Source organism: Leuresthes tenuis, unplaced genomic scaffold (genome assembly GCF_036924035.1).
Source record: "Leuresthes tenuis unplaced genomic scaffold, fLeuTen1.0.hap1 SCAF_23, whole genome shotgun sequence".
In the NCBI taxonomy this organism is placed as follows: domain Eukaryota; kingdom Metazoa; phylum Chordata; class Actinopteri; order Atheriniformes; family Atherinopsidae; genus Leuresthes; species Leuresthes tenuis.
The window spans coordinates 16,148,215-16,161,516 of record NW_027325377.1 but is presented as its reverse complement, the minus strand read 5'-3'; the positions used below and the strand labels follow the sequence as shown (position 1 = coordinate 16,161,516).

Below are 13,302 nucleotides of genomic sequence, written 5' to 3'. Positions count from 1 at the left end.
ATGAGCAAACAACATAGAAATCTTTGGAAAAATAACCTTCTTTGTGCAACCGTAGTCTGTAATTTTAAAGACTAGCATGTATTTTCATGGGATAAACTATAATGTCATTGCCTCTCAGGTAGGTTTTGAATGAATATACAAGCAGTACCGGAATTCTGGCTGCTGCCTATTGACATACTCAGGCTCACTCTAGCAGAGTAGGTTTCTAAGTCAGTTGTATGTTCAAAGAATCCTGTTGGTTTATTTAAGATGTACCACTATGTGGCTGGGATGGAGTCAACACACATTTACATTTAGACAGCATTTTTTTTTTGATTGAGTAAATGTTTTTCTGTTAGTCTACTAGATGTTTTTGTAGATTTGTGAAATGAGTTATTCTGGTATCAAGTTCTCAGTTTTGAACAAAAAAAAAAAGCAATACTATGGTCAACCAAACCATTGTGAGAGTACTTATAAACAAAGGTCATTTCTAGCTGCAGCAGGGATATAAGGAACTGATCTTTTGAATTCCGCAGTCTTGTTGTGAGTTTGTTAAAAATGCCTCTAAAGCAGCTCCACAGTTAGATTTTTAATGTGCATAACACTTCACAGGTTGCACTTGGAGTGCAGTACCCCCGTAGAGTAGCACCATCTGCCTGCCTGAGCTCAGATTCCTGTTTGTCAGGGAAGATCAACAGCTACTTCTGCCACAGAAAATGATCAGATCGCTCTTAATTCCAGGTGTCACATGAATGAGGCCCGTTCCTTTGAGGTGGCATTATTTACTTTAAGGCCTTCTTTTCCTCCAGAGCGCCCTCCAACCGTCCTTCATTCTTGTAAATCTAAGAGATATGAAAGTCAGGATTTCACCTGCAGGTAACGGATGGCATGTCAATGAGACGGAGAGGCTGCGAACCGATAGACTGAAGCAGTGTCATGGCTCCTCAATCAAAGCCGAGACCCCTCCCTGCACAAGACCTAAGGGAAGAAGAGACACGTATTCGTCTCACAGAGCCTGTGACAGTTTTTTTTTTTTACCAACAGCGATTTATACTGGAGCATCAACCGCTGTATAGATCTAAACAACTTTTAGATTAGTAATGAAAATAGTAAGAAAAACATCAACCACCATGTTGCAAAACAAGATTGCCTTTTCCAACTTGGGGCTACAGAGCTCCTGGTGGACTATTAAAGGCAACAAAACCCATCTGTATCAGCTCAGCAGCTGTGATTCCTGAACTTTCATACACAACCCAGAGGCTTTCTATGAATGCTGCTCCTGATACATTTCTCATATGCCATACATGGATTTCTTTCCCCTTATAGTGAACCGGCATAACCTAAGGGAGATGAACACAACACGTCTACTGTTTTTATGAAATCACAGCATTATCGTAAAGCATTGTCGATGCAATTTAGCCTTAACTTTTTCCTTTCCTTTCATTCTAGGAGACCCCAAGAGCTGAAAGTGGCCGCCACAGAAGGTGAGACTGCGTTTTCTGTTTTTTTTAAGGCTGTGTGGACATCATTTGTCTGCCTCTGCATCACCAGTAATGTCTCAGGGAAATGAATAGAAGCAGCACTTGGAGTTATTTTATACAAAAGCAGATTTCCTCTGAAATTATCTGAGAGCCCTTTTTTTTTTTTTTTCTTCTTCTTCTTTTTTTCCCCTCTGTATAGCTGTTTTTTGGCTGTTATGGTTCAAGGAGGATGATGGGTGTTTTCAACAGTAGTTGACAGAACACCATCTGGACCTTTGACACTTTGTTCAAGTCATCTCTTCCCTGCTGCGGCTGGCAGGGAGTGTTGAAAATGAACGACTTGCTTTGAAAGATTTTGAGTCGAAAATGAGTGGGTCAGCACGGTCAGGTTTGCTCTGGCATTTGATAAAGGGCTTTCAAACATTTTTGTCCAAACAACCCACACAATATTTTTCATTGCACTGCCACCTCTTGCTGGGCTGATGCTTATCTAGTCTTTCAGCAGACTGAGGTAGCTTTATTAAAGACAACATTGTGGTTAAAACACAACAAAGAAACATTTACACTTTATATGAATGAATTGCTTTTACCCTGATATACGTATAGCATGTATTTGTTTAACTTACTTTGCGTCCAAAGTGAGCAGTTGTGGTCCACCTCAAGCGTGGTTGACCAGCTGACACTCAATCTGTCCATCTAATTATGGCTGCTGCCCTCATCAGCTGACCTTGCTACACTTGGACACTCTGCAGTTCTGCAGCAGATAACCTGCCAGGTGGGCTGAGCAGCACAAGATGGCCGAAAGAGCAACAGTACACGTCGCAGCCTGGTTGACGAGCTTTTCAGATCCGAGCCCAAGCTTTTGCATTGTTGCAAAAAGTGTTGGAATGCGTCCTCCTGAAAACCTGAGGATTTTCTAAAGATGTTGGAGAAACTTTTGTTTCTCCACCTGTGAAGAAACAATGAAAAGAAATGAAATTTTTTTATTTTTTATTATGGATTACTGACCTTTTTATGTTAATCAGTATGTAAAAACAAATTAAATAAATATTCATGTCTCCTGAAAATGGTACAAGCACACAAACATTGAACCAGGTCTAAAAGGGACTCAGGTCTCATAATGAGTTAAACTCGTTATATTCTGCAACTCTTATATTCCAATTTATGAATTAATATCTCAGCCAATTCCTCTTGAATATTTAACATTTTAGCAAATACTAAGCACTTAGCATGATTTATTATTGTCTGGCAGCTTCAGCCGCGTAAAGAGTGAATTAAGAATAAAACAATAACCTTTATACTTCAACAAAAACTCACAAGTAAATGTAATTTATTTCTTCCATCCCTGCCTGCCTTATGAACAACTGAATTCTCTCTGCTCACTGCTGCCCTCATCCTGACATTAATGTTATATAGAGAAATTGGGAGGTTCATATACAGTAATACAGGCAATATTTACAGTAGCAGTTAATTAGATGAATCTACCATCATCTACAATCTACCATCATCTGTCTAAACTCCGTCCAGATTAAAGATGTCCGATTGGACGTCTTTAATCTGGACGTCTTCACACCTAAAATCCACCCACAACTGCCAGTATAGGATGGCAGTTCAACCAAATGTTTGTTCTTGGACCACACACCTATAGCTTTGAGCCTGGGAAAATGGACTTTCTCCTGATTGTGATCTCATGAATCTCTCCTAAAGCCACCTGCCGTGCAAGGTAATACCACCTTACCCTCTACCGTGATACAAGCTCTGGCGAAAAAGTACATAGACTCACCACTCTTGGAGGGTTTTTATTCAGCTGTTTATTTTGTCTGAAGGAAAAAAACAGAATAAATTGCAATTATGACACAAAAGTAGCTCCACTGGCATTTCTTTAATTCTTTGAATCAGATCCCAGCTTTCTTATATAGCAGTAGATTTATTACTTGTTTTTTAGCACGCGTATCGTTAAGTGACAACACCTGCAGCTGCAGGTCATACAAATGCTTGATCTACCACTAACAAGTATTTTTATGTGGAACTTATCAACACCTTCACAGACTGCAAAAAAGAGACGTGCGTCTCAGCTTGTGAGGACTTTTAAAAAAAGTGTCAGCATTATTCATAAACGGACGCACATCTGCTGTTCATTCTGGATGTTCTATTTTGAAAGTTCCTTCTGCATTTCGAGAAGCAGCTCATCTTTGCCAGCTCAGGGGGCCGGAGAGATTGTAGTGTTGACAACCAAAGCACACCCCTGCCTGTTGAGAAGGCTTTAAAGCACAGCAGCATTTGAGATGGCAGAGAAGCAACTACGTCTTCAATCTGAGTGGAAAGATGTTTGTTTTGAGTAATATTATGTACCAAGGCCAGAAAGGCTGTAAATCAGACAGTTTAGTATTTTGTGGTTTGGCTTAGAGTTAAGTTCTGCATCAGCGCTTGAGTTTGCAGAGGGATGCTGTTGGTACCTATGGCTGCTGCTGTTACTGGCTCTCCTATTTGTGCTTTCCCCTGCCTCCTGCAGAGGCTCCTGAGAGTGTGTGATTGGCTCAGCCTGTCTCTTCCCCCAGACCTCACTCTGCGGGATGCTAATGGGCCACAGTGTGATATTTAGTCTCAAGGCCATGGATGTTTGGGCTTGGCTTCAGCACCCGCTGTGCATCCTGGAGTACTCTTGTGTGTGTTGGTTGTGTGTCTCTGGGTGCGATCGGGACGTCTTGGAAAGATGCACGGATGTAGGCAAGCTTTTGTGTTTTGATTTCCATATAATGCATTTCCTTTACACTGTAATATATACACGTTTGTGTGTGCACAACGAGTGCACTTTGTGCTCATGCTGATAAAAGAAACTCTGCCTTGAAAGGTGACTAAAGAGAGAAGATTAAATGCACTTTATCTTGGTCTAGGTGGGCACCAAGGAGAGCATTCCAAGGACTCCCTTTTTTTATATATGTCTGGCTAAAAAGAACAAAGCAAAATAAGCTGTTGGCGCTGTAAATGTCATTGTACAGAAAAATGCAACCTCTATTTGTGTGTGACAAAGCACAGTTGCCTTACTGGGAAAAAGAAGAATGGCTGATTTGAGAAAAAGATTTAGATTTACTGCAAACTTGTCGCTTTAGTTAGTTTTTACAGAAACAAAACCATGCTGCTTTGAGTTGGGTGATATGAAAATGGACAGACAGACATATTTAACAATCTGCTAATGTGTTTAGCTGTTATAAATATTTCCCCTAGATTTGAGCTGGATTTGAGCAACTTACATCGTAAGTGCACAGTGACATTAGATGAATCTTTAAACTGTATGCTAACTCTTTGGCTATTACTGGATTACTGGATGGGAATTACTGGACATTAATGATAAAAACACTGCAAATTAATTGATAGCATCACTGGAGAAATTGGCAATTTCTTGGCTCTTTGGCTCCCTCTACAGTTGTGAATTATAACGCCACTGCCTGAGCCCCGCACATGCACAGCTGTACTTGTGAATGTTGTCAAAAACACCTCCAGATGCCACCAATTATATCAAAACTGAGTAATGTTACAGGGCCCAACAAAAACAAGACTGCATATTTTTTTTTTTATAGACTATGATTAATGTGATGAGCAAACACTTAAGACTTAATCAGTTATTGCTTATTGATAGTAGCAATGAAGCTAACTCTGTAGCTGTCTAACATTCTGGGTTTCCTTTCCCAGTAAACTTCAATCTTGTGTTTATTTTAGTCCAATTTCTTGCTAGTACACTTTATCAGCTACAGATTTTTTTTTATAACTTTATTTGTAATGACAGTAGTGTTTTTTCCCTCTAGTATTGGCAACAGTGTATTCAGTGTATCCTGTGCTAAAGGAGATAAGAAAGGAAGCATTTAAGCAATGTTTGCTTGTGTTTGGAGGGCTCTTACCATGGCTGACACTCGTTTCACACACTGCTCTGTGTAGCTTTTCCCATTGGGCACAGTCCACTTCAAACCTCTGACAAAAAGGTCACAGGAAAAGAAATAAAGAAAATGACTTCTTCTTATTTCCTAAATCTGCTGGTGTATTATTGCATTTTTAATTAAGTTTCCATATTCTTCAAGGAATAACACATCAGTAGTTTGTGGCATTATATGCTGACGCCTTAAGTCAGACAGTGAGTTTTAGAGTTGTTATTTTTCGTATGTTTAATTGGCAAAATTGGAAAAATAAAGGAAAAAGAACCAGTTTTCTCTGTTGTGACAGTTTACATCCACAGCTCTCCCGCCGCTGCCCCCACAATCCGAGTTAAAAGTTCTCTCTAAAGTCTTCTGATAATGGGGACATCATATCTGGCAGATTTTTTGAGGAGAGTGCAGATGGTATAAAGAGCTATATTTGTTCTTTGTCTTGCCAGCAGCTTTCCTGTCTGTTTCAGCTGAAGAAATATGCCAACAGCCCCCTTCAGACAGCCCAGTGAAGCCCGCAGACTCCCCAGTAATTTGATTCTCATGCGGGGAGATTTTATAAACCTGTCACAGTCTGCTCCTATCAAAGAGGGGGGAGTTGTTGCAGTCGTGGGGTGCAGCCATAGCAATTTGTCCCTGTTTCAGCGTCAATAATTGTTAGAATAAGGTCAGCAAGACAATAAATTGCATGAATATTCTTTTCCATCCACCGCAGTCTTATACGCAGTGAGTGAAAAGTGAAAAGAAGATAAGGTAATGTTCTGCTCGAGCAGAACTCAAATACCTTAAAATCCATTTTCTTCTCTCACTGACACACGCTTGCCACTGCCATTCCGGGGCCCATTTGAAGTTGTAATATGTAAATTGTTTCTTAATCAGAATCCTTTTTGCACCAAAGTTGCAAATCCTTGTCGGCCTCTTCTCCATTAGAGGAAGAAAAGGCAGAGGAGTGTTAATAATGCATGCCTAATTGAAAGGGCAAATGCGCAGAAGATATTCCCACCTGTTCTTTTCATGATGGATGTGTCATCCTATTGAAGTTTAATAATGTGTCCGTGATTCATACCTTCAAACAGCCTCGGCGTGAATACACTGCTGGACAATTTTGAGGAGACCAAATGTCACTCTTTATACAAATTTGGAAATAATTTGTAATTAAAAGAGTTCTATAGTCCCTTGAAGCTGGATTAATCTCCTAAAAAGTCATCTCATGCTCCTAAACACCGTTTATTTGGAAGTTTTTGCAAAATGACATTGAAGTTGCCTTTTGGGTGTGATGTTTTTCTTCATTTAGTGGAATGGGAATCTGGTCCAACCCACATCTAAACTCTCCAGCAGTTCTCCGAAGACTCCTCCAGCTCTGTACTCACTAAATTTTTAGCGAAAGACGATACATGATACGGTCTCTCTCTGGTCTCTTTATTAGTGACCGCTGTCCTGGAGGTCAGCAGTACATACACACAGCCAAGTGTGCTGAGAGACTCGCTGCTTGAGAGCAGAACAGAGAGAAAAAACACATAAAAGAGAAGAATTAAAGCAACATGCCTGCTGGTACTCTCAGCTTCAGAATTAGTTTAGTGGCTTACCTGAGCTGTTTTCAGCTCTCATTTGCAAACCAAGTGTGGTACTTTTGATGGGACACAATGTCTCCACATTCCATGTCTGTTGTATTTTAACATCTTGAGGGTAGACATGCAGCCTTACAGAATCTGATTTCTTGTTATCGCAGCCATAACCGGAATATTTCAGGTCCGCCATCTTTGCTGCAAGACCAAAGTACACCAAATAGCTTCTCCAAGATTGCGCTCATTTCTCCCGTAGCTTGCTAGCGCCTCATTTAATTTGTTCATCACGTTTGTTCCTCCCAACGTTCTACGTAGAACATACCAGCTTTGTAAGTTTCTGAGACTGCAGGCCGAGCTCTATAGGTTCAAAGCAGAAATCTTCAGCAATAGCATCATTGCCTGATTGTGTTCACATAAAAAGCAAGTTACTGGCATCTTAACAAAGTTTAAAACTTAAAGTGTGTTTTTTTTGTTGTTGTTTCAGCTCTGCAGGACAGGGGCCTGAGGAGGAGGTCGGTGGGAACAACAGACAGCGACACAACCGTCAGGGCAGAGATGGAGGAGCTGCAGGGCCTGGAAGTCTTGAGAAGAGGCTGGATGAGCTGGAGAGGGTAGGTAGACTGAGCAGTTGTCAACCGCCTCATCGAGGAAAAAGTCCACCTTAAAACACGGGTACCCACGAACAGATTTCTGTTTAGTTTTTCGACAGAAGGGTGAGTAAACGTAGGCATCTGCTCTGAGACTGGGCGCATTTCATGCTACAGATGAGCCGCACATGAACACACACATGTTGGAAGGTTAATTTCCTTCCTGCTGTGAGAAGGTCAGCGCCTGTTGTTCTTTAGAGATCTCCGATCTTTCCCTGTCAAACAGACGTGATATTTACTGAACATCTGGTGACTGTATCACTGTGGTCCTTGGAGTTTGTGACTTTTAACTACCGCTTCTTTATTTTTTAAGTAGGCGTCAGACCTTAATAGGAATCCTGGACATATTTCTTGGACAGGTACGGAAAAGCTGTATGACAGACATATCTGAGACTCCCTGAATCAAGCCCATAGCAAGGACTTTGAAGGTATACAGTAAAGGTTGAGTCCAGATGCCCCCAGTGCTTCTGATCTAAAAAAATCTGTTAGATTTCCATCTCATGTGCATAAACACATTCATAAAAAGACAAAACTTTTCTCTGAGTTTTAACTTTACCTCAAACTGCTTAGTTTTTGCAACTGGATATTTAAAAAAAACATAATTTTATTCTTAGTGTAACAATGCAAAATCCTAAATAAAGATATTCAGTAACAATATTTAGGATCTTGCCTCAGTGCCTTCAGGACTATAAACGAGCATGATTTCTTCTTCTAATGAGCCCGTAACTCATCACCAGGGCGTCATTTACATCTTGAAGACTGGACAGGGAAAACCAGCATGTGAGAGCAAATCCTAAGCATGGCTTTAGTAAGTTTTCCTCCCTGTATCTCTCCCACAGATCTTTGGAAATCTGAAATTGCAGAGCTGTTCGGTTGACATCACCTATAACAATCAAATCCTATCAATGTTTCAGTGCACTGTGACTCGCACTCGATTGTCAACTTAGAGCCACAATAAAAAGGGCTTTGTTCAGATGAATTTCCAATTTGAGTCCTTTGTGCAGCTGCCAAAGTTCGGATTTTCCGTCTGGAAACTGGAGCTTTGCCCTGACAGAAATTCTCCTCTGTGATGTTGAAGAGATGACCTTTAACAGTGCAGATATGTCTTTTCCTTCAACACCGCCCCTATCAGACACTCAGCTCCTCTCTGCTCCCACTGCAGAAGCTCGGCTCAGAATCAAATGTCACTTGGGGTGGCTTTCGTGAAAAGCTTTTTAAAAAAAAAAGTATTTCTATGACCTCCCTGTCTTCAGTGTGAGCTGTTTCTCCAGGTCAAATGACCAGAAATGCTTTTGAAACGATATTTCACCCTCTTACTTCCGTGCAGGCTGTTTCTCTCACAGTCAGACATGTACTTTTAAATCCTCAGATATTACTGAAAGCCCTTTTTATAGTTTTTTTTATAGTGCATGTTGTTGTTTTTTAGTTGCACCCCTCTCACAGAGACACCTGCTTTCAAAAGTCAAGTAATCTTAAATTGGAGCCAGGTCAGAAGAAACATGTTTGTCCATTTAGAATGGAGGCTTTGCTGTCATTTCTGTGTTGGTTTAAGAGGAGCATGATGTCTGTTCAGGTGTCCTCCAGAGACAGATTCAGTAAGAATTCAAAGCTGCAGTAATCTCCCATTAAAAGCTGGGGTTTATATGGTTTTTCTGGAAAGCAGATTTATATACCAAATCATTATATCTTGCTTTGTACCAGCACAATCGGTTACTATGGAAACAATTTCAGGCTTACCTGCAACAGAAAGAAAATTGAGCTTGAAAATGATAATCCTGGGTCTGATCTTCATTTCCATCATAAAAACAGCAATTTGAAGACGTGTGCATGTTAATCTAAGGTGTGTATAACATGCACGGTGTGCTTCGGTCCCTCAGTGAGGAACATTATCCATTTATCTCCCTCAGTCCTTGGGAGGAGACGGACAGGAACACACTAGCTTTTAAGCACAGTCTGGAAGGAATATTAACTTTTGGTTTGCCAGCATTCTGGGTAGATTTAATATTGTGGATTTGAAAACGGAAATCACAAACTTTATCTAAACTGCCTCGTTTTCTAAAAAAGCTGATCCTCTGTGACCAACTAATGCAGAGCCGCAAGTGCCCTGTGGCTGATGGACCGGTTACATTTAGAGGTGATGTGTTTACTGGCAGAGGAATCGTTTTTCTTGCTTCCATCTACCGTCCATTTTATCTGGGTCTGGGTTCTGGTTTCATCAGGCTGATGCTCTTTCCTGTAGCTCCTCTTTAAACTTTAAATCCCAGAGGTGGTGTGACAAGTCATATGAAACAAGCTACCCAGAATTATTCAGACATATGCCACGTTTTCAATTTTTTTTTTGTCAATTTGCTTTTGGGATCTTTTTTGTTTGATGATCAAAGGCCAGTTCTTTTTCTGCTGAGTGCCTAATACCCCTCCCAGAATCTTTTTGTAGTCTTTATCCCTGAATATCCCCACCAAGGCCATCCTGATGAATCTGAGCAGACACGCCGCTGGACACGGCACAGAGCTTGACGTCAACCAAAGATGATTTCATAACAAAGCAGGCACACAAAAGCTCATCTGGGCAAATAAGAAGCCTGTTGGTCTTCAATTCTATTGTACTGTATTGACTGTTTTGAGTTGTTTGGGCATTTAATAGGCATCTTAATCAGGTGGTTAAACTAATACCCAACAAGTCCCAAATGCTCATTTATTAATGTGAATAAAGGCTGAGTTTTACCTTTCAGGCAGCAAGTTCTCCAGTTTCTCATGTGTATAACTGTGCTAATTACAGAGGGCTTCTTTAGTGCTTTATGTTTGCAAAACTAAACGCAGTCGTGCGCTGCTTCTGTTTCCTGCTGACGTGAGCTTTCCTTACACGTGTTTAGGAGCTGGCCAGGGAGCGTCAGGAGAACGGCCGGTTGCTGAAGGCTCACCAGGACAAAGACGATCTCATCGGGAGGCTGAAAGAGGAAATCGACTTGTTGAACAGAGTGAGTGAAGCTTCCATTATTTTCTGCTCCGACGTCGGATATTTTGAGCGTTCCTTTGTGTTTGCGTGCGTGGGCGGCTTGTGGGGGTTGTAAATCCTCATCTGGCATTTTACTGAAGTTGTTCATAATAGGTTTAAGTTTTCTTGCAGTTCATGAGGATTTGTTGTTTTGTAATTTGAGATTAAAACACTGCAGTCACATTAATTGTGACATTAGGATTTTAAAAGTCATTCTAATTATGTTTCATTCATTTATAATAGAATGCACAAGAAAACAAACTATTTCGGGCTTCTTGTTGTCAGGAAACTGTCAAGATCTGCAGTCCTGCAGCAGCTCACAAGGTTAGAAAAATGACCTGTGAGAATGAAGGCGGTGTGGAGACTGAGTGCAATAGTCTGAAGCCGGCCTTTAAAAAGCCACAGACCAAAAAAATCCAACCTTTCAAACCTTACTGTGTCATTTCCTATTCATTAAAGTACAGCCAGGGGCCAAACTAAATGATCACCAAATTTCAAGCATACAATTCACCCAATCAGTGTGGTATTGTTAGGCTAAATGTGGTGGAAGGCAGAGATTACAATCAGCCATCATTTAGAACAAAGACTTCATTTCACAGCTGGACTTCCCCTGCAAAAAGTGGTTTTGAAGTTCACTGTACACAGCAGGAGACATTTGAATCTTTATTATTAAATTAATCTCCAATCAGGCAAATGTTTTTGTCTGTAGCGGATAGATGTGTTTCAGCGCGATACTCAAAAGGTCACCCTCCAGTGTTTCCACCTTTTTACATGTCGGTATTAAATAATGAGTTATTATGACTGCATTTTGAGGCCTTCAGCCAGATCTGCACAATTGTTGGGGTTCTTTCCACTGTAAACTGTTGATGCCGTGTTGATTACAAGCCTGGTATTGCTGCTAAAGGTCAGACTTGATCTCTTGCTGCCTTCTTCGTAATAAAGACCTCTTGCTTGTCACAATAAATTACCTGGACAAATATCTATGCATGACAAGACACTCGGCCAAAATGTGACTCATCTGTGTGACTTTAGTTTTCCAGTTTTCCATTTAAATTTAGGATTAATCATTTGATTAATCATCAATGATAAAATCGACTGATTTTCAGCTTGACCAGCTCTTGACTGGTGACTTCAGGTCAGGTTCAGGGAAATTTTTGATCCTTGTTTTTTAAACCTGTCAAGTGTGTAAATGGTATGAATATGTGTGCGTTTGCTCAGTCTCATCAACAGTAATGGATCATGCCCGAGATGTCATGAAAAAATTCTACTTGGAGACCTACAACTCAGAAACATGCCAATAATGCGGCATTAATACACTGGGAGCGGAACACAGCGTTCAATGTAGCTAAGAGTGAGGAGAGGACAGGTGTTGTGCCAAAAAACGCACCTTATCCTCACAGCTGAGGGTTGTCTGTATTACAGAACATAACTGTTCAACTAGAAAGCTTCAGTGAACAAAGTAAGGGTGTAACAATAATGCTAATCCTTCCGTTGGTGTGCGTCGTCTTCATTAGCCAAGCAGTTAGCGTTAGCTACTGCTAAATGAAAGAAAAAAAGAAATAAAAAATCCCAGCGAAGGAACCTTTCAACTTCCTGCATGCTGTTATAGAAGCTGGACAGATTTAACTAAAATTGAGCACATCTGAATTGGTTCAGCTGAGGTATACTGAAGCTGAAGTGATATGATTGAGCGTAATAAAAAAAAAAAAAGAAAAGAAAAAAATCTCCTTTGTTGCTGAAGAAGTCTATGGTGCCCCTTTGAGAAATCATACAAACCACTTCAGAAAGTGTTGCAATAATCAGCTTTTGACAGGTTTTGTAACCCTGTCTTAAGCTATGCGGTCATGAACCCACTGGCAGAGGTCATGTGTGTTTTTACATTTGACTTCATGGTTGGGAGTCCTGTTTCCTCCTCACGGTGCGATAGAGTCACACGCATGTTGGCCGACATGTGTTTTTGTTCACTAAACTGAGTGAAGCTTCCCCCGAACCCTCTGAAACCATTTTCACCCCGGACTGTCAACAATGTCTTGTCAACTTTCAGCCTTTGAGTTTCCTGGATCAGCGGGGTGGCGGTAGGACATATGGCGGTAGGGGGGGGGACCAAAAAAAGACTGGCATGGTTGAAATATTCAGAGAGAATAGGTCCTCACTGTCCCCTGTGGAGCCAATCAAAGCTAAATGGATCAAATCCAACAAATCCAGCGGTTTGTGATGTGCACATTTTTAGAAAACAAGTCGACTGGATGTTGCTTGGCAATTATCTGGACGCCTTTGTTGTTATGATGGACACAACACAACCCATCTGCAAACACAAAGGGTGCAATATTGTAGGGGGCGTCGCTCTGATAGCCTCGTGAGGACTGGCGGCTGGTCATAGCAAAAGTGCTTCATGTAAAGACTCAGCGAGAGGCATCGGAAATGTCTCTGCTGCAGGGTCAAACGGGAGATAACAGCTGATCCAGTCTGTATCTCTGCAGAGGAAGATTGAAACCTCAGTCACAGTGGAAGTTTACTTGGAAGAGAAAGAAATGATAAAACTCAGCTGGTGGATGTGTATCTCTCTCTCTCTCTCTCTCTCTCTCGATAAGCTTTGAAGCAAGAACTTTGATCTCGCAGAGCTTTGTTATTAATGCAGATCAGATCATCTATCTAATGATAAATAGGGATACACGTCAAAGGAAAAACTTCTTGACAAACAGTTTGTCTGTTCAGAAGATA

The 13,302-nt window shown here is 40.9% G+C and overlaps 1 protein-coding gene across 1 annotated transcript in view; it reads left to right on the top strand.

Moving 5' to 3' along the window:
- Window positions 1-13,302, top strand: part of pawr (PRKC, apoptosis, WT1, regulator) — a 55,692-nt gene that overhangs the window by 39,928 nt on the left and 2,462 nt on the right. The window contains exons 4-6 of the mRNA XM_072377073.1: window positions 1,429-1,463; window positions 7,427-7,553; window positions 10,460-10,564. Of these exons, the coding sequence (XP_072233174.1) occupies window positions 1,429-1,463; window positions 7,427-7,553; window positions 10,460-10,564 (267 nt within the window). The remainder of the gene's footprint in view (window positions 1-1,428; window positions 1,464-7,426; window positions 7,554-10,459; window positions 10,565-13,302) is intronic.